At 34.6% G+C, this 26,746-nt stretch overlaps 1 protein-coding gene across 2 annotated transcripts in view; it reads right to left on the bottom strand.

Annotated features, from left to right (window-relative positions):
* USO1 (USO1 vesicle transport factor) overlaps nt 1-26,746 on the bottom strand; it is an 85,219-nt gene that overhangs the window by 32,110 nt on the left and 26,363 nt on the right. For both annotated transcript variants that reach the window (XM_077750398.1, XM_077750407.1), the window contains exons 4-8: nt 22,720-22,796; nt 12,969-13,069; nt 12,484-12,586; nt 12,274-12,329; nt 9,724-9,844 (exon numbers count right to left, since the gene is read on the bottom strand). In XM_077750398.1, coding sequence (XP_077606524.1) covers nt 9,724-9,844; nt 12,274-12,329; nt 12,484-12,586; nt 12,969-13,069; nt 22,720-22,796 — 458 coding nt within the window. The remainder of the gene's footprint in view (nt 1-9,723; nt 9,845-12,273; nt 12,330-12,483; nt 12,587-12,968; nt 13,070-22,719; nt 22,797-26,746) is intronic.

Genomic DNA, 26,746 nt, shown 5'->3' with positions numbered 1-26,746 from the left:
GGGATGACTAAATAATAACAGAGCTATTTCTATAAAAGCTAAGTTTAAGTCTTTGGCAAAACCTAAATGAAATGAAAACCAGTCGTTAAGAACAGCTGTTGTTATATATAGGTAAAACAAGTCTAAAAAACAAGAAAAGTAGCTGTAAAAACCCAGAAAGATCTTGCACTCCACTATAAAGAAATCAAAAAGCAAATCCTACATGAAGTATTACAATGTGATGTATGAAAGATGTAGAAAGATGGAAAAACTCCAATGAGTGGACCCACATTCAAAGGAAAGGTTTTGGGGGTGCCTGGGTGGCTCAGTCGGTTAAGTGTCCGACATCGGCTCAGGTCACGATCTCACGGTTCGTGAGTTCGAGCCCCACGTCGGGCCCTGTGCTGACAGCCAGCTCAGAGCCTGGAGCCTGTTTCAGATTCTGTATCTCCCTGTCTCTCTGCCCCTCCCCTGCTCACGCTCTCTCTCTCTCTCTCTCAGAAATAAATAAAACATTTAAAAAAAAAAAAAAAAGGAAAGGTTTTGGCCCTAACTCAAAAGATCAGTATATCAATGCACATTAGAAAAAAAATGTATGACATTTAACTTTAAGTAAAATGTTTAATGCGCATACTTTAAGTCCTTTTAAAAAATCTCTGATTTAACCAATCCTGATCTTTCCAAATTAAAGGCTTCCTTACCTCATACTGCTGAACCATGTGGATCCTCACCTCCTGAGGAGGAACCACTATATCTCTTATGAAGGACCATAAATCTCCATTAAATAAGATGTGCCACTAGGAGCATCTGAAAGCTCTGGAGGAAACAGAAAGTCAAAGCCCTCACAATAACTGGCAGCCTTCCCTCCACTGTGTGAAGGCCACCATCAGTTATAAGGAGCCACTGGAACTTATCTTAGCAATCCTAAAGACAAGCTAATTCTATGTTGCATTAAAATCCTGTTTTCCTTGGTCATCTCTGAAAATATGCACCTTGCTAATTACCTATGCGCTTCTATTTTCTCATCTTAGAATACTTTGTTTTTCCTCTACTTAATCTCCTTTCAAACTCTTTTATGATGCTACCTCCAACTCCCAAATATTAGGTAATAAAACCTACTATACCCTCAATCACTTTATGAAATGTTTTTTTCTTTAAAGAAGCTACCTTACCTTACATTCTGAAGTGAGAGCATTAGCTCTCAAGCCGATGTACCTCAGTGTCAGGATACGGAATCTATGATCCTCCTCGCCCAGTGTACTTTCCGGAGACCAAAGTTCCTCTACCCTCTCACAAAATCTCCTGTTCCCTCTAGGATCAGGTCACCTGCCTATACCATCTCGTATCACTCTTAAATGCAGTTATGTAACAAAACCGTGGTCACTACTCTTTGTTAACTGAAAACCTCATTGGCATCTTGTTCCAAATCTTCTTTCTCTACTTAGTGCTGTCACTCTTGATTCCAATGACAATCCATCTAATACCTGGAGTTCTAAGTTCCTCGTCCTCATCTTCAGAGAGAATTCTCACTCCGTTACTAAAACCTCCCATCTTTCCAGCTCAATATTCTCAACATATCTGTTCTATGGCTTCCCTGAGACTTTCAACCCATCAACAAGCTTTTGAAACTCCCATTTTAGAAACTTTATCTTCCTTCCTTTCTTACCTCGCTTAGATTATATATCTTCCTTTCTGACACTCTATATACTAAGTTCTCTTGCCTTACTGTCTTTTCATAGTACCTTCCTGGAAAACACAATCCTGTGGAAAACTAACTGCTTGGATTTTTCTCTATCTCGCATCTCAGCAGCTGAGTACTAGAAGGCAGTGAGAGGATGCAATCACATAATCAAGCAGTCTGCACTGCTGTAAAATCCCGGTGAAAACCCTCAATGGGGCCTTCATCCCTGAATGGAAATCTTCCTAATTTCAATAGTCAACTAGTTCTCCTATTCTCCTAAAGACTTTTTAATCTTCTCCATAATTCTCAACTGTGTCCTCCTCTTTCACTCTTAGCATATGACTCTGCCTTCACCTCAACTCCCCACCACCCCATCTTTACATGCTTCAAGTCTGAAAAACGATCTTTATCTCTACCTGTGCCTTCTCCACTATAATGGAAGATGTGCTTCTCCTATCTTAAAAGCCAAGTCCTCCTCTCACTCTAGATTCCATTCCTTCTTCTTTTTTTTTTTTGGTATTATGTACCACTGATTGATCATCCTTTCTCTCTCCTGTATCCTCCCTCTTTTCTACTTGCTTATGTTGGTTGTAGCCTGTGTCATAAAGAAAATCCCCTCATAGATTGCAGAAGAATAATGTGATAACCTCCATAGATGTTAAAAAACCAAACAAACCCCAAAACATTCACTAAAGTTCAAGATTCATTCATGACAAAAAACTCTTAGCAAAAACCAAATTTAATGGTGAGACACCAGTATTCTCATTAAAGTCAGCAACATTCAACTGTGCTAAAGATTTTAATTAGTGGAAAAGACAAAAAAGGAAGGTGGTGCAAGAACTGAAAAGGAAGAAAAACAATTACTGTTATTAGTAGAAAATAGGATACTCTGCACAGAAAGCCCCATTAGGACTAATGGCTTAAAGAGGTGGTTGGACACAAGATCAACAAAGAAAAATCAAGTAGTGACCAGTTTGAGAATGTAGTAGAAAAAGATCCCACTTATATAAGAAAAACTGTAAGATACCTAGGAATTAATCTAAGAATAATTAAAAAAAAAAAGGTGTAACACTCTTTTGCTCAAAATTATAAGACATAACTCAAAGACATAAAAGAAGATCTGAATAAATTAAGAGATAGACCTGGGTTCATGAATGGGAAAAGTTCATTCAGTAAAGATGAAAACTGTCCTTAATCTGTAAACTCAATATATTTCCAATCAAAATTCCAACAGGGGGGCACCTGAATGGCTCAGTCCGTAGAGGATATGACTCTTGATCTCAGGGTTGTTGAGTTCAAGCCCCACCCTGGGTATAGAGATTACTTTAGGGGCAAAAAAATTTCCAACAGGGATTCTCATAGAACTTGACTAGCAAACAAGTTTCATTCAAATGAAGGAACAAAAGGAAAAGGCGTGCTAAGGCATTTGAGAATTCAGAATTCGTTCAGAAGACCAAAATACATTTCTCAGATGTATGTGGTCTCCATCCATAGTTCCTGAAAACTCCTCAGGGCCATAAAGGTGAAATGGTTTATCTTGCTATTAATGAAGGTGATTTGCGGATGTCACCCAAGGGTAGGGTCTGGTTGTCAGAAAGACCCACCATGTGANCCCCCCCCCCTCGGCAACCCCCCCACCTCCAGAGATGGGGGAAAGACTGCAGGTTGAATCAGCTAATGGCCAATGACTTAGTCAATCATGAATTTGTAATGAAGACTCCATAAAATCCCAAAAGGACAGTTTTTCATTTCTTTTCAGAAAGCCTCCACACTTGCATAACCAGAATGCTTCCATGCGTCACTGAGCTGGGCCCCAAGTTCGTGAGAACAGAAGCTCCTTTCTTTGGAACCTCCCTCTATATATTTCTTCTACTGGCTGTTGATTCTTATCCTTTAATAAAACAGTAAACATAAAAAAAATAAAATAAACCAGTAAAATAAGTGTTATCCTACATTCTGTCAAGTAGGTCAGAAGCACAGGCTAGGGCTTGTGACTGGCATCTGAAGGAGGTTGTGGAAAGCACTCTTGTACGACTAAAGCCTCAACCTGTGCAATCTGATGCTATCTCTGGGTAGAATCTGATGCTATCTCTGGGGAGGCAGTGTCAGAATTGAGCTGAATTCTCAAATACTCTTCTGGTATCTAAAACTGGAATTGGATCTGGGAAGCTTAGGAAAGCACATATAAAAGGTTTTTCCTATATTCTAATAGATAAGAGATTATTATGAGGGTTAGTAATTAAGAAAGTGTGGTTTTAGTACAGAGTGAGACAAAAAGACAAATGGAACAGAACAGAGAACTCAGAAACAGACCTTCACACATATGGATGTTTGATTACAAATCTCATACCATCTTTCAAATGCAAAATACATGTTAATTAAATGTAAAAGATAAAATCACAAAGCCTTTAGTACAAAATGTTGAAAATGTCCTTTACAACCTTGAGGTAGAGACAAATTTTTTAAACAAGACACAAAAGCATAAACTATTTTTAAAAGCCAATACAGGGGTGCCTGGGCGGTTCAGTCAGTTAAGTGGCCAACTCTTGATTTCGGCTTAGATCATAATCTCACAGTTTGTGAGACCGAGCCCCATCTCAGGCTCTGCACTGCGTGCGGAGCCTGCTTGGGATTCTCTCTCTCCATCTCTCTCTGCCTCTCTCCCTTTCTCTCAAAAATAAATAAATAAACATTATCTATCTATCCATCTATTTATTTTTATAACAGAGGACTCTTGTTTAATTGTGTTACATTTTGGACAACTAAAAGGGATCAAATGTAGGCAAGTTGTAGATTACATAAAAGGAGGAGAAAGCAATACTAGATCCAGAAAGTAAATCAGATGAATCTCAGTGGCTTCTCATGTTATTTAAATAGGTTTTATTAAAAATCTGATAAATTTATTAAAAATTTATCAAATAGATAATAAGAAGACACAGATCACTTGCCTTGTGGGTCAGACCGACGTGGGATCAAATTCTGACTCCATACATGGCCTTAAGCAAGTTATCTCATCTATTAGAGAGCTTTCATTTCCTCAACTACAAATCAGAGATAATAATATATTACAAAGTGGTATAAGATTAAATAAGCTAAGGAATCCTGGGTGGCTTAGCTGGTTGAGTGTCCTACTTCAGCTCAGGTCATGACCTCACAGTTTGTAGGTTCAAGGCCAAAGTATGCTTTGGATTTTGTGTCTCCCACTCTTTCTGCCCCTCCCCCTCTCTTAAGAAAAAAAAAACATTAAAAAAAAAACCCGTTAAATAAACTAACATACATAAAGTACCTGGCTCATGGTTACCAAAGTAAACATTTTTTTAAAAACCAATATATGTGAGTAAAACTTCAAACTTTAACAGAAATACTATAAATAGACTAGAAAGTAACTGAAGCATGTATAATTAACAAGGGACTAGTATCCAGAATACATAAAGAACTCTCAGTAATCAACTAAAAAAGGAAAAACAATCTTATACTAACACAGGCAAGCAGGTAACTCAGAGGGGTAAAAGATAAATCAACAAAAAATGGATGGTGAATACACCCATGAAAATATGCTTAATCTCATTAGTTTACAAAATGAAAAGCGAAAAATCTCAGTGAGATATCATCTCACACCCATCAAACTGGCAAGCAAGGATGATAAGAATGTGAAGAAAAAAACTTAAAAGCACTGCTGATAGATGTATAAACTGATAAAACCACTTAAGAAAGCCATCTGGCAATATGTGGTAAAGATGAAAAAAAGTAAAATTCTATTTGTAGGTATACAATAGAGAAACTTCATATACAAGTAGACACAGAAGATCATTCATAACAAAAGTTTATATTAGCAAAAACACATACAATCTAATTGTCAACTCAATTAAAATAAAAAGATCGTAGAATATTTATACTACTGAATAATAGCACTTAAAATAAACTAGAGTAACATGTATCAACATGGATAAATCTCAAAAACATGTTGGGTAAAAACAGCCAGTTGTAAAACTATACTCAGAAGGATATTTTTTATCTAGTTTGTGAATGTGCCAAATATTGCTATGTGTTAACATATGATGTGCATATGTACAGACTCACACAAACACATGTTAAAAGTTTTCACACTGGCTGGAAAAATAAAATCAGAATATTGATTTGATCAGAATACTGATCAGACTTGAAGACTCTAAGAATGTTATCTTAGAGAAGGAAGGCAGAGTAACAGAATGGTTATACAAAGTACCTATCTGTTGTGTTTTATTTTTTTTTAAAGAAAAATTTTTTTAACATTGATTTTTGAGAGACAGAGCATGAGAGGGGGAGGGGCAGAGAGAGAGACACACACAGAATCTGAACCAGGCTCCAGGCTCCAGCTGTTAGCACAGAGCCTGACTCGGGGCTTGAATCCATGAACCGTGAGATCACGAGCTAAGCTGAAGTCAGGTGTTCAACTGACTGGGCCACCCAGGCACCCCTGTTGTGTTTTATTTCTTAAAGAAAAATAAAAACAACAAACGAAAACATATACAGCAAAATGTAAACATTTAATAGAATTGGATGATATGTGTACAAGTGTTTGTTACACTATCTCTTACTGCTTTCTGTATGTTTGAAATATTTCATATGTCAAGAAAAAAATTTAAGATAAAAAACATTTCCTGTCAACCTCCAATTCCTATTCACTTCTCTCCACTGACTTCTCCAAATTCTTTGTATGAATTTTCTCTACTACTCTATCTTCCCACATCTAATTCTAATTCCGACACTGCAATACGGATTCTGAGGCAACCACTATACACAACTGCTCTCCCAGAGGTCATCAGTGATGTTTGTGTTCTACATCTCAAAGGTACACATTTCTGTCCTTATCTTGTTTGACAACTCAGCAGCTTCTAACAATCTACCCACTCCCCAGACCCTCTCTACAATGGTTTTCCTCTTGTCTCAGCCTGTTTGTACTCAGTCTCTTTTACCAATACCTGCTCCTCTTCTATCCCTTCACTATTAGTATAGCTTAGATTTTGCTTTAGCACTTCCCTTCTCACTCCTTACTCACCCTGACTCATCTAATCTTTTATCTATTTATCAACTTTGTCTCATCTATTATTCATATTCTAGACACTCAATTTTTTTAACGTTTTTAATTTATTTTTGAGAGACAGAGAGGGACATGGTATGAGTGGGGGAGGGGCAGACAGAGAGGGAGACACAGAATCCAAAGCAGGCTCCAGACTCTGAGCTGTCAGCACAGAGCCCAACGCGGGGCTGGAACCCACGAACAGAGCTGAAGTCAGACACTTAACTGACTGAGCCACCCAGGCGCCCCCAAACACTCAAATCTTTACATCCAGGCTGGCCCTCCTCTCCAGGGTAACATAGCCAACTGTCAACTATACTACTACTCTACTTGCTAATCCCAGTTCAGCCAATGCAAATAAACTAATGTTCTCCTCCAATCCTCATGCTAGTTTTGGGACCAACCTCTCATTAAGAACAACTAAAAATGCTGAATTAAAAACAAAACAAAACAAAAGCCTCAGGAGCAATGAAAAGTTAACAGTTTAGCAGGCTAACATAGATAAGAAAATGAGTATCTTAGCAAGGTAAACAAGTATAAATACCTTTTGACTGGGAGTACATTTCTCGACCTTAGAAAATCTAAAACTTTCATTCTGACAAACTGATGGGGCAGAAGGAAAATAAATCAAAGTCAAGAGCATACACAAGGTGGGAAAGAAATCTAATAGAAAGCTCTCCACTAATAAGCTGAGACTTCAAAGGGCTATATCCTCAGGGTGAGAATCATCAAAAGTTAAGTAGCCCGCATAGATCTTGTATCCCGGGTTTGAATTGCCTGAGTGGTCTAGGAACTCTCAATCCTTAAATCTAGATTAAGATGATCCCAGATAAACTGCACTCCCAGGGCCTGGCAGAAATGAGTATGTTTTCTCTAAAAGAAATTACCTCCATCCTAGGCTTCAAATTTCTATGAATAATTCTGTTAAGTAAAAAACAACACATAATCAAATACAATCATGGACCCAGAATACACTGTACAATACATAAGAGCCAACTGAGCAAAAGTTCCAGATCCACAAAGACTTAAAAATATTGGGATTATCAGAGACTATGAAACAATTGTTTCCTATGTTCAAAAAATAAAAGGTAAGTTTAAAATATCTGCAGATAAAAGGAAATTATAAAAAATTACACAGTAAGTTTGCTAAAGAACCAAAGAGAACTTCTAGGAAAGAGAAATTAAAAATTCAACAGCCTGGATGGTTCTGTCACAAAAGCATGCGACTATTGCTTTTGGGGTTGAGTTTGAGCCCCATGTTGAATGTAGAGATTACTTAAAAAAAATCTTAAAAAAATTCAATGGATGGATATTAACTAAAACTTATATTTCACAGTATGTTAAGTCAAATCATGTTGTACACCCTAAACTAGTAACAGTGCTGTAGGTCAACTATGTTTCAATAAAAATGGGGAAAAATATCTCTTAATAGACATGTTTAACAGCAGATTAAATATAGGTGAAGATAAAGTCCCAATTGTTTATTTTGCTTTTGTCATAAAAATAAAAAGCTTCTGCATAGCAAAGGAAACAATCAACAAAACTAAAAGGCAACCTACTAAATGAGAGAAGGTATCTGCAAATGACTATCCAATAAGGGTTCAGTATCCAAAATAAAGAATTTATAAAACTCAATATTCAAAAAAATGAATAATCCAATTAAAACATTAAAAGACATGAATAGGTATTTTTCCAAAGACATACAGATGGCTAATGGACACACAAAAAGATGCTCAACATCACTCATCATCAAGAAAATACAAATCAAAACTACAACGAGATATGACCTTACACCTGTCAGAACAGCTAAAAACAACAACACAAGAAACAACAGGTGTTGGTGAGATACAAGGAAAGGGGAACCCTCCTATACTGTTGGTGGGAGTGCAAACTTGTGCAGACACTCTTGAAAACAATATGGAAGTTCCTCAAAAAAGTTAAAAATAGAACTACCTTAGAACCCAGCAATTGCACTATGAGGTATTTACCCAAAGAATACAAAAATACTAATTCAAAAGGACACACTCACCAAAATGTTTACAGCAGCTTTATCTACAACAGCCAAACTACAAAAACAGTCCAAGTGTCTATCAACCAATGGATGGATAAAGAATATGGTATGTATGTATATGTGCATGTGTGTGTATGTATGCATATATACATATATATACGATGGAATATCACTAAGCCATCAAAAAGAATGAAATCTTGCCATATGCAACAATGTGGAGGGAGATAGAGAGTATTATGCTAAGTGCAATAAGTTAGAGAAAGACAAATATCATATGAAGATAAACATTAAAAAAATATATATATAAATTTTTTTTAAAACCTTAAAAATAAATAAATTAATATAGGTGAAGAGAAAACTGTTGAAATAGAAAACAAGTCAGAAAAAATAATCTGGGGGCACCCGGGTGGCTCAGTCAGTTAAGTATCTGACTTTGGCTCAGGTCATGATCTCACAGTTTGTGGGTTCAAGCCCCACATCAGACTCTGTGCTGACAGCTCAGAGCCTGGAGCCTGCTTCGGATTCTGTGTCTCCCTCTCTCTCTGACCCTCCCCCACTTGTGTTCTGTCTCTCTCTCAAAAATAGACATTAAAAACAAACAAACAAACAAATAGAAGAAATAAACCCAGAATAAAGCTTGGAAAGACAAAAAGATGGAAAACACAAAAGAGAAAGTAAGATAGATAAAGTGAAAGCCAAACCAAATGACAGAGAATTGATTCTGAGTTTAGAAAGATAGGAGAAAATATAAAGAGTAGTACTGGAAGAGAGATATAGCTGAAATTTTCCAGAAATGATGAAAGACATCACTTAGAGTCCAAAAGCCTAACAATTATCAAATAGAAATAAAGAGAAATACATGTTCAACAAACCATAATGAAAGAAAAAAATATAAAATGAGTCCTCATTTTCCCCTCTAATTGCATTCCTCAGAAGTTAACAATATTGTGAGCACAAAAGGAATCTCTTTAAACTAATCTCCTCATACTATACCTCCATCACTGTTCCCCTCTTCTGTAATGATGTCCAGTAGTCTCTCAAAAGCATTTTCAAAAGCAACAATTTTCTGGATGGCTCCATTGCTTCTTGTTAGTGCCTGTAGTAGTAACACACCCTTATGGAGAAAAAAAATAAAATGTTAAGTAGAGAACAACCTTTTTAAGACATGAAGGGAGCAAGAAACTTTGCTAAGAGTATAGATCTCAAAGGGAAGGAGCCTAGACTGGAATCCATGTCTACCAATTCCCAATTCCATTCACTGCACAACATAAATAAATACACAACAATTCTTATACATTCAACAATCCTTAGTTTTAACTGTGGCCTAGGAGAAATGGGCTTAATTATATGTCTCAGGGACATTTCTGTATGTGCTTCACAACAGTAATGATATGAAATTGTGAATTCAAGAATATAAATTTACAGAGGTGTCTGAGTGGCTCAGCACGTTAAGTGTCTGACTTCCACCCATGTCGCCATCTCACGGTTCGTGATTTTGAGCCCTGCATCGGGCTCTGTGCTGTCAGTGTAGAGCCTGCTTTGGATCCTCTGTCCTCCTCTCTCTCTCTCTCTGCCCCTCCCCCACTGGTTCTCTTTCTCAGAATGAAATAAACTTTAATAAACAAAACAAGAATCTAGATGTTAGAAAAAAATGTAACTTAATCCCTAATCATAAAATTAATGAAAAACAACAAACAGAGAATTTTATCTGTCTCAAATAAAAACTGAGAATAAGGTTAAAACCAGGATAAAAGAGCAGGAATTAAAGGAAATGTTATATTTAAGAACCAAGCTAATGCACATAAACACAAATTCTATCTGAAAATGAAAATAAATGGTAATGATATTAATAGTGATCCATGAAGAGAGAATTTCTATTAAATGGTTTGTATGATGGGACAGCTGGCTGGCTCAGTCAGTGGAGCATGTGACTCTTGATTTTTGGATTATAAATTTGAGCCCCATGTTGGGAATAGAGATTACATAAAAACAGAAATCTTAAAAAAAAAAAAAAAAAAAAAGGAGGGGGGCTCCTCAGTGGCTCAGTTGCTCAGGTCATGATCTCCTGGTTAGTGGGTTCAAGGCCCACATTGGGCTCTGTGCTGACAGCTCAGAGCCTGGAGCCTGCTTCAGATACTGTGTCTCCTCCTCTCTCTGCCCCTCTCCCACTCATGCTCTGTCTCTCAAAAATAAACATTTAAAAAAATTTTTTAAGGTTTCTAGGGAATTATTTATACTGAGGGCCAAGAGAAGAGTAGAACAATAACATCAAGTTTAAGATGTATAGTAATATTTTAGTGAAGGAGAGACATTTCAAATTCCTAAGTAGATGACTACAGATTTAAATAAGATAATTCTTAAAAGAGTAAAAGATTTAAAAATATTTCTCTCATGAGTTACATTATTTCACCTCTTATAATACTGCATTGACCTACATACTGCAAAATGTTAAACACAAAGCTAAAAAACCTGTATATACGTACTAGAAGTCAAGAGAACTTTACTTTTGTCTCTGCTTTGGCATTAACCACTTGTGAAGCTAAGAGCAATCCAAATGGTTGCTGGCACTTAGGATGAGAAAGGTACAGCCCAGGTACCACAAATACTTAGATGAACAAACATCACTAACAAAGAATAAATTACTTGGTTTCCATAAGTGTTGGGCTTCTCAGTGTCAATATGGAGACTGAATTGACTTGATATGCTCTCCTAGCCCTAGACTTTAATTTTGAAAGGATTTTTCCAATTGCTGTCTAAAGTATTATAGCTTAGAGATGCTCAGTCAGTGGAGCATGAGACTCTTAATGGCAGGGTTGTGAGTTTGAACTCCATGTTGGGTGTAGAGATTGCTTAAAAATTTAAGTCTTTAAAAGAAAAAAGGTAGGGGCACCTACNCTCTTTCTCTGCTCCTCCCCCACCTGTGCTCTCTCTGCCCCTCTCAAGACGTGAATGGATAAACTTAAAAGAACAAAAAACAAAAAGCATTACAGTCTTGACCGAGTTATAGATAATCATTGAAAAACGTTTAAGCAACAAAAAACTACTGCATTAATGCAAAATATTCAAATATATATGCAAATAAATCAGAATTGAAAATAACTCCAGAGCAAATCATGCTCTATAGTTAAATGACAATGAAAAGGAAAACATTTTGAAATGTATTTTCAGTCAAATGAGGGTGAGGATTCCAAATGCAAGGCTTTAAATTTACACAGTTCAATGTCTGGGGAATGTTTCCCTTATTCTTTCTGGAGGCAGAGTTTGGTGTCAATATAAACTTTGAGAAGAGGATGAAAGAAATCCTAAACTTGTGGAAAGCATAAGTTTGCATACCAAAATCATCTAAGCAAAAATACTGGATAGGCAAAAAACAAAGAAATAATGTGGTCATGTAAACAACTTAAAAAGGTCTAAAAGATCGGCCAGTACCCTAATTTTCCAAATCCAACTTCTGACACTAAATAAGGATCAACAAAGATTTCATTTGCAAAGAGAAGAAAACAAGCTGCATATTCTTAAACTTCTTTTTTGAATTTAACTTACATCATTACGTATAACTTCCCTGGAATCTGCTAATAAGTCCATCAATCTTGAAACACCTAGAACATATAACCATGTGAAAAATACTGGCAGATAAAAAATACAAATAGTGGTTGAAATTATAAACAGTCTGTTAACATCATTTCAGTCCCCCTCTTTAGGAATGATCCTCACTTCTAAATCAAAATTATATAAGGAAGATGAGTCACTTACCCATGGGACTGACTAAAATGATTTGCTGCACCTGAGGCCCTAGCTGTTTTAAAAGAGAAGTAAGAAGCTTCACACCAGGCCAGCGGACATGGAAATCAAACTCCTGCAATTTAAGAATTTAAAAATACTTAACATCTGTAATTCACATTTTCAAGAAAAATATTTCTTTCAAGTAATAGTGGTACCACAAACTACAAACATAGTTTAGCAAACATTAAAAAAGTAATGTAAGAAATGAAATAGCTAATATAAATTGATTAAACTGTTCCTGACTACGTAAAATAAAAATAGAAATAAGCAAACAATATTTTAATAGGTTATATGGTCCTTAAAACGTGCATGTTAATCTCTTGCAATAATACAACAAATTTCACAACATTGAAAAGGTATACATAGGTTACTTCTCCAATAATACCCAAAAAGGCAAAGAAGAAAAAAAAAAAAAGCTTATTAAGATGACAAAAATAGCAAGATTCTTTATTTACCTCCAATAAAGATAAGAGGAGAGTGACATTTTCCTGCTGCTTAATGAAAATTTCTGTAAACTGGCTTCCTAAATCCTCACTCTGTCTTGTGGAATTTTCTTCTGTAATATTCAAAGACAAAGTACTTCAATATGATGCTATGTTATTTTAACGTATCCTTTTTGCTGAGGGAGCTAAGCAGAAATGACTTTTCTTGGAACAGTGTGGCTGGTAGTGATATCACAATTATGCTGGAAAGATTATCCTTAAAAATAACTTTCAATGTCATTTAAATAAAGGTTATTCTTTAAACATTTCAATATGATATTCAAAGAAAAGATATCTAAATTTTCACATCTTTTCAAAGATAACTTTAGGTTAAACTTTTTTTTTTTTTTAATGTTTTATTTATTTCTAGGAGAGAGAGAGACAGCGTGAGCAGGGGAGGGTCAGAGAGAGAGGAAGTAACAGACTCTGAAACAGGATCCAGGCTCTGAGCTGGCAGTCAGCACAGAGCCCGACATGGGGTTCGAACCCACGAACCGCGAGATCATGACCCAAGCGAAAGTTAGACGCCCAGCCGACTAAGCCACCCAGGCGCCCCTAGGTTAAACGTCTAATTAGGATACAGGGGGATTAGTAGGGTGATAGAAATATTCTATCTCAAATATGATAGTGGCTACATTATTATATACATTTGCCAAAACACAAAGGACTACACAACCACAAAAACATTATCGAACATTAAGTTCTTGTTGACTATTAGTGTTACTGTGTTAAACACATACAAAATTAAACCAATCATCTTCAATGTCAAAAAAAATGTCAAGGATCACTAAAAACAGAAGCAATAATTGCCAAAGCAAATTATCATTTAAAATTTGCCTGTGTTCTCCTGGCAATTTGGAGATGGCAAACATACTCCTCCCCATTCCTCAACCAAGCCAGACACAACTAATCCTTTTTTACATATCACTCCAGGCAGCAACTATAAACCAATGGAGCTGACAGACAAGATCCCTCAAATAGTTTTTTCTAATGTTAGATTTTAATATTAATATACTTTAAAATGGAAAAAACCCAGCAGATGATAGGAAAAACAAAGCAATCCAACCGTGACAGTGATGATCACATCTAATTATTTGTAGGAAAAGGAAGAGAGCAAAAGTAGAAGCGTTTTCAACACTTAAGATTAAGTAACCAAAAATGCTGCGTTTACCCTTCAGAAACTCTAGGAAATATTTTTCCTATCAGCTCTTGTGTCATTAAAAGAACTAAATGTTTCTAAGCCTTCAAGCTACACTACTTACAAAATACTTCAGTTTTAAAAGGATTACTCTGGCTGCTGTGCCTAGAGCAAGGGAAATAGGGAAACAGGAAGCAATAATCAAGGAAAGCAGTAAAGACAGCTTAGACCTTAGTGGTAATAATTTTTAAGAAATTTACCATTTACTAATATGAAAATCACTGTGGAGAAGCAAGCTAAGAGTACAGAGAGAAGTTTCATTTTGGATGTGTTAAGTGTGAGACACAAAGACATAATGACACATAAAGACTGGAGATATCACATAAGCAGTTGGATAAACATAAGCACAGATATCAGTGGAGAAGTTTGGATTGGACATATACATTAGAGTGATAAACATATATAAATGATATTAGAGTCACAAAACTGAATTATAAAAAGCATCTAAAAACAAACAAACAAAACTTCTGGCTGCAGTGCCGAGCTGGCTCAGTCAGTAGACCATACAACTCCTGATCTCTGGGTTGTGAGTTCAATACTTATGTTGGGTGTAGACATTATTTAAAAATAAAATCTTTTTTGAATTTATTTTTTTAATGTTTTATTTATTTCTGAGAGAGCGACAACATGAGCAGGGGAGGGTCAGAGAGAGAAGGAGACACAGAGCCTGAAACAGGCTCCAGGCTCTGAGCTAGCTGTCAACACAGAGCCCGATGCAGGGCTCAAACCCATGAACCATGAGATCATGACCTGAGCTGAAGTCGGACGCTCAACCGACTGAGCCACTCAGGCACCCCAAAAATAAAATCTTAAAAAAAAAAAATACACACACAAAGAACAAAATCCAGCTAACATCATGCTTAATGGTAAAAGACTGAATGGTTTCCACTTAAGATCAGCAAAGAGGCAAAGAATACCCTTTTTCACCACTTCTAGTCAACATTATACTGGAGATCTTAGTGCCATTAAGGCAGAAAAATAAAAAATAAAAGGCATACAAATTGAAAAGTAAGGAAGGGTGCCTGGATGGCTCAGTCGGTTAAGCGTCCAACTTCAGTTCAGGTCATGATCTCATAGTTCGTGGGTTCGAGCCCCCAATCGGGACTCTGCTGACAGCTCAGAACCTGGAGCCTGCTTTGGATTCTGCCTCCCTTTCTCTCTGCCCCTCCCTGGCTCACTCGCTCCCTCTCTCAAAAATAAATAAACATTAAAAAAAAAAAAAAGATTGAAAAGAACTAAAACTGTCTTTATTTACAAATGATAAATGTATGTAAACATAAAAATTTATTTAAAAAATCTATTAGAACTAACAAGAGACGTTAGCAAAGTTCAATTGATAAAAATCTATAAAAAATCTATTCTAACAGAACTAACCTAAGTGAGGTTAGCAAAGTTATGGGATAAAACGTCAATATACAAACTTAGCTGCATTTCTATACATAGACAATGAACAATTAGAAACTGGAATTTAAAAAACAATACCACTTAAAAGAGCACCAAAAAATATTAAAGATTTAGGGATAAATTTGGCAAGAGATGTATAAGAACTATGTTTTAAAAATTCCAAAATGGTACTGAAAGAAATTAAATGAAGCTCTAAATAAATATATATACTATGTTCTTGTATTAGAAGGTACAAGTGTTAAGATGTCAGTGTTCCCCAAATCGATCAACAGATTCAACAGAATCCAAATCAAAATCTTAGCCTTTTTTAGTAGAAATTGGCAAACTGATTCTAGACTGATATGGAAATGCAAAACACCTAAAAGGGCCAAGAGAATTTTGGAAAAGAACAAAGTTGGAGGAATTAACACTTCATAATTTCAAGATTATTACAAAGCTACAGTAATCAAGACACTACCAGGTAGGCAAAGGATAGGCACACAGACCAATAAAATACAAGGTCCAGAAATAGCTCAAAATGAATCACAGACCTAAATGTAAAACTAGAAACCATAGACCTAATCATAGGAATTAAAACCACACAACTTTTAAAAGAAAACATAGGAGGAAATCTTAATGATTTTAGGTTTGGCAAAGATTTCATAAATAGGAAACAGCCTAAATTATAAAAGGAAAGAAATCAATAAACTGGACTTAATCAAAATTTAAAACTTTTGCTCTTCAAAATACAATGTTAGGAAAATCACAGAAGAAAATAATAACATTGCAAAGCACTTACATCTAAAATATATAAAGAATTCTTAAACTCAAGGAAAAAACCAGTAAAAATGAACAAAAGATCTGAATAAACACTTCACCAAAGATGAAAGTTATATGGATGACCCAAAAAAAAATCACATGAAAAGTTGCTCAATATCATTATTTATTATGAAAATACAAATTAGAACTACCATGAGACATTATTTCACACCTATTAGAATGGCTCAAATTTTAAAAGACTGACCGTATCAAGTACTAGAAAGGATGTGGAAGAACTGGAACTCACTCTAATACATATGCCAGTGAGAATGTAAAATGGTACAACCACTTTGGAAAAAAACAACAGTTTGGCAGTTTCTTGTAAAGCTAAATATACACCAACTATATCACTTGGCCATTCTCCTAGGTATTCACTCAAGAGAAATGAAACATACATTCACACAAAGACCTCCATATGAATGTTTACAAAAGCTTTATATGTAATAGCTAAAAACTAGAAATAACCCAAAATGCCAGCTAACAGGGAAACGGACAGACTGTTGTATATTCATATAATAGAATACTACTCAGCAATTCTTTAAAAAGGAACTATTGATATAAACATGAATGAAAGTTAAATTATATTGAGTGAAAGAAGTCAGACCGAAAAACCAAAGACAGTATATACTGAATGATCTCACTTACAAAAGATTCTAGAAAAATGCAAAGTAACCTACCATGACAAAAGCAGATATATGATTAAACAGGGGCTAGGAGGAGGGACTGATTACACATAAGCACAAGGGAACTGTTGGAAATGTTCATTAATTTGGTGGTGATGGTTTCATATGTTTATACATATGACAAAACTCACCAAGTTGTACATTTACGTGTGTTATTATATTTCAATTATACTTCAAGAAAGCTACTGTGAAGAAGAAGAAATCCAAATCTGGTTTGTATTTGGGTGGTATGAATATAGTGGAGAATATAAACTCAACTACAGAGGCAAGACAGTAGGTGAGTAAAGCAGGTTGAGTGTAAGACAACAGGAAGGATCGAGTATATATATATGCCCTATCTAAGGGAAGAAGCAACGGACTGCCAGGTGGGATTCAGGCCCAGTTGTCATTAGTCTTCAGATTTTTAGTTTATTTTTTATTAAAAATTTTTAATGTTTTATTTATTGGGGNACGAGATCATGACCTAAGTGAAAGTCGGACGCTTAACAGACTAAGCCACCCAGGCGCCCCCCAATCTTCAGATTTTTTTAAAAACAGAAATCAAAATCCAAAATCTCTAGGGCATCTGGGTGGCTCAGTCTGTTGAGCGTTCAACTCTTAATTTTGACTTAGGTCATGATTCCAGGGTTGTAGGATTGAACCCAGCATAGGGCTCTCCTTTGAGCATGAAGCCTGCTTAAGATTCTGTCTCTCTCTCTCCATCTGCCACTTTCCCTCACTTGTGCTCTCTTTCTCTCTAAAATACATACATACATACATACATATATGAAATCCAGAATCTCATGTGAAAGCTACCAATTTGTAACACTGGCAGCTTAAATTATTTTAAATATTAAGTGGGTCAAACAACCTTGCTTATAAGACAGACAATGCCCTTGGGCCAAAAGATTATGACCTCTAAAGAAAAGCTCCAAATAAAAGTCACTGACATTTGGAAAAATATTAAAACTAATTTAAAAAAAGGGAAAAAATCATATACAGACTTAATGAATTCCTTTTATGAAACATTTTATAAAATGCCAAAAAGTTTTTATGTACATAAATGCAAATAACTAAGTTGTAGGTTTAAGCCTTGGTTAGTATTTCTCAAAATGTAGGACAGTGTGGCATGTTGCGAAGTATCTGATGAAAGCAAGTGGCTGTGTCCAAATGTGTTTGGATTAAACAAAGTTGAATATGTTTCTTTACTGCAGAATTCTCAACACTTAATATACTAATATAAATTCTGTAGTGCTTCAGAGGGGAAATAGTATGTTAAGTTTACTTAACTATGGCCTTTTTAATACAGAGGACTCTGAGACTTTTGTGCTACACTTTAAAGAATGCAGCTTGAACCCCCCAAAAAGTTTAATTCAATGTCTTCATTAAACGCAAGTTAAAAACTTGGCAAGAATAATAGTTAATACATTTGACTTATTCTGTAGTTACGCTGTATAAAATACTATAGCTTAACAGTATATAATTAAGATCTCTTTTAAATTGAACTAGTAAAATATGATCCTGTTCCAAGGATCTATGGTTCCTTCTGTTTTAATATTGATTTTAAAAAATGTGTGAGATAAACTCCACTTCCTTTATAGTCAGAACACAGCACTTCTGAACTTCAGTGTGGAGCCCTACCAAAATGAGGTAAGCAATTAAAGTAACATACAAAACTATTCTGATATAGCAGTTAACTAATAAGCTACATATAGTAGTTTATATGTAAGTAGTTTACATAAACCAACTGATACACTAATTATATATAAAAGTTGAAAACCAAAACTAAGTTCATGAGAAATTATATTTATTTTACACGTAAGCAAAGGTAGGAGACAAGTAAACCATCCTCTCTCGTCTAGTAACTTATTGTAAAATAACTTATTATTTTAAAACTCCTAAAGCTAAATCTAGTTTTATATCATATAATTTATATACCATATACTATACCTATGTAGCCTATAAAATAAGTGACCCTTTACTGTAAGATGAATGAAAAAATAAGAAAAGGCTCTTTGTTACTATAGTGAAAATAAGTCTAAGACAGTTAAAATTTTTTTTTTTTTATGTTTTATTTATATTTGAGAGAGAGAGCGATAGAGAGACAGAGCTTGAGCAGGGGAGGGGCAGAGACAGAGGGAGACACAGAATCCAAAGTAGGCTCCAGGCTCTGAGCTGTCAGCACAGAGCCTGATGCAGGGCTCAAACTCACAAACCATTGAGGTCATGACCTAAGCCGAAGTCAGACGGTGAACTGACTGAGCCACCCAGGCACCCCAGTACACCTGTATTTTTTTCAGTGTTTGTCTACATCCTCTATAAACTAATTACGTAAGTTACAAGATTTACTAAAGATAATCTAGTCAGAAAAATGGCCATAATTTATAAAATCAGAAATCTTAAATGCTTTAAAAAAGTATATAAAAAGTACTGGTTGGGGTGCCTGGATGGAGCAGTCGGTTAAGCGCCTGACTCTTGATCTCAGCTCAGGTTATGATCTCACAGTCTGTGAATTTGAATCCCCGATATCAGGTTCTGTGCTGATGGTGTGGAGCCTGCCTGAGATTCTCTCTTTCTCTTTGCCCCTCCCCAGCTTGTGCTTTCTGTCAAAATAAATAACTAAATTAAAAAAAAAAATGTTCTAAAATATACTGTTATCCTACTTACTGGATTATACTATATAAGTTACATGATCTCTGGGCTTTTATTTTCTCATCTTTAGAAAAGAAAAAATACCACCTACCTCACAGGCTGCAATGAGGCTCAAATAAGATAATGGACATCAAAGTATGATAAATGGTAAAGCTCGATATAAAAATGATGAAACAATAATAGAAACAACTAGTACTGATTCTACTACCCAGCAAGGAAACCAGCTTATTGTCACAAGAGTAAAGGCATAATGTTTTGATATTTTCTGCTTTCAAACAAGGGGTTCAAATGTCACAAAGGGAAGGCTATACACTTTAATAAGTTAGTTTTTGTTAAATATAGTTAACTTTGTTATGCTCATTTTAAACGAACTTTAGATAAGGATAGTCCCCTCCTCGTTTTAAAAAGTTAAGAACCTCAGGAAAAATAGCAAAACAATAAAATAAAACTTGGTTACTTTAAATATGAGGAACAGAAATATTAATGTTAAAAGTAAATGGAACTCGAAGCAGACTACAAGAAAAAGACAGTATCAGTGAGTTCTGTGAATTAATATAAAAAATGTCACTAATCAGGCATTACTGTGCATGCATTATTTTAAAGGGACAATATCAACATGTAAGTATTCTCTAAACTGAAATACTTTCCAGTTCTTGTTGAATACATGTAAAATTAATATGTATACATATGTATACATATTAATATATTTTTATTTTTAAATAAACTGCCTCAAAAATTTTCTCCAAGAAATACCCAAAAAGTAATTTGAATAGACTGTCCTGCTAGAGAAAAAGCTATGATGCTGTTAAAAGATGCACTAGAATATCTTCTGTGTTCTGGAAAATAAATAGGTTTAACAGCTATAGAAAAAATAAAGAAGTATATAAGATTATCAAATATTTCCCTTTAATTAAGGAATTCTTATATCGTGAAGCAAATCTCAATTTTTTTTTACCAGCCAGAAGAAACATCACTTGACAGTGTCCTTTTTCATATTAACAGAAATTATGTCTAAAAGCATCATGCATCTGTAAATGCAATCTTTTACCTTCAACATCATCTGAAAAGGTAGATAAAAATAAATAAATAAAAAGTGGGTGGTGAAGAAAACAGTTTCTATGTAGTAGTATTCACAATAAAATGCCAAGAGCTTAAAAATGTCAAATGAGCAATATAATCCCTTGGAAACAGAGACTCATTCATTTTATTAGATATCTGAGATAGCTTAAAAGAGATTGAGCATATGCTATATATTGAGGATTATGAGACAGATTTATCATTTAAGGATTCTAAACTATCTCCAAAGTAAAGAACTCTAAAATGGAGTTCATTATGTCAGCTAAGAATCATCTTTTGATGAAGCAGTAGAGGGTATAAATAATAGAACTAAAGGGCATATTTTCCAATATCTAGATTTTTTTAATTGGCCCTTTCAGAATAAGTAAATTTCCAGAACAAAGCTTCAGTTCCTATTTTAATCTGCCCTAGAAAAAGTGATTCTACTACTGTTTCTTCAAAGAACCGTTTATGTTGTTTTATACAAAAAATCATTTTTAGATGCTGAATTAAGAGCCCAAACACATAGAGAAACAAAAAAACTGGACTCTAAACATGATTATGTTAAAAATTTACAACAAAGAAAAACTACCTAACCAAAAATATTGCTGCACATTTTTTAAAACAGAAAAATTATCTGCTGCAAACCAGAAAAAGAGCTAAATTTTTAATCTTAAACTAAGAAAAACAACCAAAAGAAAATGTCTTTTATCACAATGTGTTCTAACAAGTGTGTTGCACCTAATTTTCTCATCTGAGAAATAACTAGGAAAATAAGTATGATTTTCTTCAAAGTGTGTTCTTATGTGTATTGTATTTAAAGTGTTGTCCTGTGACTGACAGCCTCTTATTCCATGGGTACCAAATCATGTTTTCTGAAGATTTTTTTCACCCCTGACAAATTAATAAAGTGAGGTTTTAAGCTACATATCACAGAGAAATAAAAATTTAAGAAAAAGAGTACTTAAATCCAAGAAATTGTAACCATTCAACACAACCCAATCTCAAATGTTCCTAGTAGTGGTATTCCGTGAAGTTAATATCTATACAAATTTTTGCTCTATTATGATCATAATAAAATATGTACAAACTCATAATTATCTACATTTCTTTAAAATTTGTCTCCTCGAATTTCAAAAGATCCTATAATTTTAATCTAAGTTAGACTTATAAAATGCACACATATGTACACCCTTCTGGTTGTCTAGAATAATGAAACACTGACTGTGTCCTTCTGCAACAGCTAACATGCTGTGAAGAATGCATTCTTCAACAGCATTGTCAAATGTTACTCAATGCACATGTTTTTACAATACACAGAACAAAATGTATATAGACTTCTAATTAAGTATTTCACATACGGACTATAAAATAAAGTAAAATGACGGACTACTTTAAGCATGCAAGTAATTTGAAACAAAAAAGGGAAAGATGTACCAAAAAAGTGTGTGAATTCTGAATTGGTTCATATCATTTCACACCAAACAATGTACAGGAAATTCCTAAATTTAATAAGTTGTTGCTCTTTATTAATTAACAAATGTCCTATGTTAAAAGTTTAAGTATTTATTAGGAAAAACTCCATAATTTCATATCGCTCACCAGATAATAACATATAAATGAAATAGCTTGTTTTTTTATAGCCAAAAATGATTTGTTTAACCCAGAAATTGCTAATATTCATACTGCCTAACTAAAACAAATACAAAAGGAGGGTTAAATATTTTACAAAAAAGAAGACTCTAATTTCATCTCCAAATAACATTAAAAGTAATCATTTTAAAGATACTTTTTTGGGACTAAGCTTATATCCTTCCTTTATCAGTTAAAAAAGGAAACAAACCCTTATAAATAAATTTATAAATTCAACTTCAAAACCAGAAAAATTGGCACAACTCCAGGATATACAGCATATGCTATTTTATGTACAGAAAACACAATAAAAGAAACTTACCTACTTCTTCTTCTTCATCATTAGATATTATATTATATAGTGTGTCCAAAGCATAACCTATTATTTCAGAATCCGAACTGGAAAAAAGAAATTATTACATTTATACACTGCTGGTTAGAGTATAAACTGTTATGACCATTTTTAGACAGTTATCTAGCAAAACATTAATTTAAAACTACCCTAAGAGGGGTGCCTGGGTGGCTCAATCAGCTAAGCATCCTACTCTTGATTTCAGCTCAGGTCATGATCTAACAGTCATGAGGTCGAGCCCTGTGTCAGCCTTGGGCATGGAGCCAGTTTGGGATTCTCTCTCTCTCCCTCTCTCTCTGGCCCTACCCCCACACACTCATTTTCAAAATAAATAACATTTATAAAAAATAAAGAAAAAATCTAACCTAAGAAAATATCAGAGTGCAAACTCAAAGAATGTATAAAGGCTTATTTATAATAGTGAAAGATTAGAAGCAACCTAAATGTGTAATAATAATAAAAAAATCTATCCATATAGCAGCAATGAAAAAAATATTTTTAAAGAATGTTTAATGACATGGCAATTAAATCACCCTTGATAGGGGTGCCTGGGTGGTTCAGTCAGTTAAATGTCAGACTCTTGACTTCTGCTCATGTCAGGATCTCACAGTGGGTGAATCTGAGTCCTGCCTTTGGCTCCACGGTGACGGCTTAGAGTCCACTTAAGATTTTCTTTCTCCTTCTCTCTCTGCCCTTCCCCAACTTGCATGCATGCATACACGCTCTCTCTCTCTTTCTCAAAATAAACTTAAAAAAATTAAAAAAAATTAAACCCCTTTGATAAAATGTCAGTAGAAAAAATTAAATATAAAAATTAATGTACTGACTCTATTTAGCAAAAAATACATACCCATTCCTGTGTGTGTCTATATATTTTAAAAACAACTTATAAGGAAATTTGTAAAACAAAATTACACTTTAAAACTAGCAAAATTAGTACAATCTAGGTAATTTTATGGGTATGTATTTATGTTTACATACATGTGTTGTGATATATATACTTAACAGTGTGATCCTTAGTTGGATTACTAGAGTTTGTTTCACTGCTTTATAGTTTGTAATTGAAAAAAAAACACACACAAAACAAAAAAGCTAATGGCAAACATAATACTATTTATAAAATCAGGGAGTATAAGATTATATAGTTGTTGATAGACAAATTTTGAAAACATGATGGATGATGATGGCATTTAATGTGGAAAGCAAAAGTTAGATACAGGTCACAAAGATTCAATAAATACGAAGAAGTAATTACAAATGATAAATGAAAGATAAGATGATGGACAAAAGGGATCACAACCAGAGGATGTAAATCTCAAATGAAGTTTTTAACATTATTATTTATAGGGGCACCTGGGTGGCTCAGTCAGTTAAGCGTCTGACTTCAGTTCAGGTCATGATCTCACCACTTGTAGGTTTGAGCCCCACGTCAGGCTCTGTGCTGACAGCTCAGAGCCTGGAGGCTGCTTCAGATTCTGTGTCTCCCTCTCTCTCTGCCCCTCCCATTCATACTCTATCTCTCTCTCTCAAAAATAAATAAATGTTAAAAAAAAATTTTAATAAAAAATAAATAAAATTATTATTTATAAAAAATATTATTTATCATTTTGCTTTTGAGAAATTTTGAGAAGTATCTTTTAAGAGAGTATTAAGGAACTGTGAATAGAAAGAAATTTCCTCAAAATGCTAAAGAGAATCTATGAAAATCCCAGAACATCATATGTAAAACTGAATGCTTTCCATCTAAGATCAGGAACAAGATCATGATGTTCCCTCTAGCCATCTCTATCCAACACCAAAATGGAAGTTCTAGAAAGGGCAATTGAGCAAGAAAAGGAAATGAAAGGTAGACAGATTAGAAAGGAAGAAGTAAAACTACACATATTCACAGATGATATGACCTTATATACCGACAATCTTAAGGAAAGTCAAAAGTATCAGAACTATGAATGGATAAAGAAGATGCAGTATATATACACACACACACACACACACACACACACACACACACACACACACACACACACAATGGAATATTACTCAGTGATCAAAAAGAATGAAATCTTGGCCATTTGGAACAACACAGATGGCAACTACAGTGTTATACTAAGCCAAATAAGTCCGTCAGAGAAAGACAAATATCATATGACTTCACTCATATGTGGAATTTAAGATACAAAACAGATCACGTAGGGGATGGGAAGAAAAATAATATTAAAAACAGGGAGGTAGTCAAATATAGAAAACAAACTGAGGGTTGCTGGAGGGGTGTTGGGTCGGGAGATGGGCTAAATGGGTAAGGGGCATTAAGGAGGACACTTGCTGGGATGAGCACTGGGTGTCATATGTAGAGTATGAATCACTAAATTCTATTCCTAAAATCATTATTACACTATATGTTAATTAACTTGGATATAAATTTTTTAAAAAAGTATCAGACCTAATTAACAAATTCAGCAAAGTTGAAGAATACAAGCTCAATATAAAAAAATCAATTTATAGAAATGGTATTTCTATATACCAGCAATGAACAATCAGTAAGCAAAATTAGAAATTAAGAAAACAATTTAAGTAACAAAAAAAAGATTAAAATACTTTGGAATAAATTTTACTAAAATTGTATAAGAATTGTACACTGGAAACTACAACACATTATTGAAAGAAATCACCCAAGACTCAAATAAATGAAGATATTCTGTGTTCATGGATAGAAAAGGAATATTATTAAGGTGGTAATATACCCCAACTTGATTTATAGATTCACACAATCACTGCCATGTTTGCAGAAATGTACAAGCTGATCATAAAATTTGTATGGGAATGTACAGGATCCTGAATAGATCCAAAACTACCTTGGAAAAGAACAAAATGGAAGAACTCATTTTTCCTGATTTTAATACATATCACAAAATGGCAGTAAATAAGACTGTGGCACTGGCATAAAGGACATACAGATCAGCAGAATAAAGAGGCTAGAAATAAAGACTAACATTCATTTCAACTGATTTTAGGCAAGAATGACAAGACCAGTCAATGGGGAAAGAACAATTTCTTCAACAATTTATGCTGGTACAACTAAGTATTCACATGCAAAAGAATCAAGTTGGACCACTACTTCACACGATATACAAAAATTAGCTGAAAAGGCACCAAAGACCTGGGGCGCCTGGGTGGCTCAGTCGGTTAAGTGACTTCGGCTCAGGTCATGATCTCACGGTTCATGGGTTCAAGCCCCGCATCAGGCTCTGTGCTGACAGCCAGCTCAGAGCCTGGAGCCTGTTTCGGATTCCTTATCTCCCTCTCTCTCTGACCCTCCCCTGCTTATGCTGTCTCTCTCTCTCAGACATAAATAAAACATTAAAAAAAAAATTAAAAAAAAAAAGAAAAGGCACCAAAGACCTAAATGTAAGACCTGAAGCTATAACATCTTTAGAAGAATCATAGGCATAAATTCTTAAAACTTTGGATTAGGCAATGGTTACCTAGATATGACACCATAAGCATAAGCAAGAAAACACAAAACAGATAAACTGGACTTTGTCAAAATTAAAAACTTTTGTGCTTCAAAGGACACTATGAAGAAAGTAAAAAGAAAACTCAAAGAATGGGTATATCCAAATCAAATATCTGATAAGGGACTTACAGCCAGGATATATATATCAATAATCCAACAATAAAAAGTAACTCAATGAAAAACAGGCCAAGATTTGAATATACATTTCTCCAAAAAAAGTATATAAATGGTCAATAAGCACATGGAAAGATGTTCAAAATAATTAGTCATTAAGGAAATGCAAATCAAAACCAAAATGAGATACCAAGTTGCACTCACGAGAATGGCTGTTAAGGAAAAAAAAAGACAATAACAAATGTTGGTGAGGAGCAACTGAACCTTCATGTACTGCTGGTGGAAATATAAAATGGTGTATCCTCTGTGGAAGAGTTTAGCAATTCCTCAAAGAGTTAACCACATGTCCTGACACTGGCATGCTTATAT

Source organism: Crocuta crocuta, unplaced genomic scaffold (assembly GCF_008692635.1).
Source record: "Crocuta crocuta isolate KB4526 unplaced genomic scaffold, BGI_CrCroc_1.0 scaffold1, whole genome shotgun sequence".
Classification (NCBI taxonomy): domain Eukaryota; kingdom Metazoa; phylum Chordata; class Mammalia; order Carnivora; family Hyaenidae; genus Crocuta; species Crocuta crocuta.
Note: the sequence above shows the minus strand (reverse complement) of the source record. Positions and strands in the feature narration are given on the sequence as shown.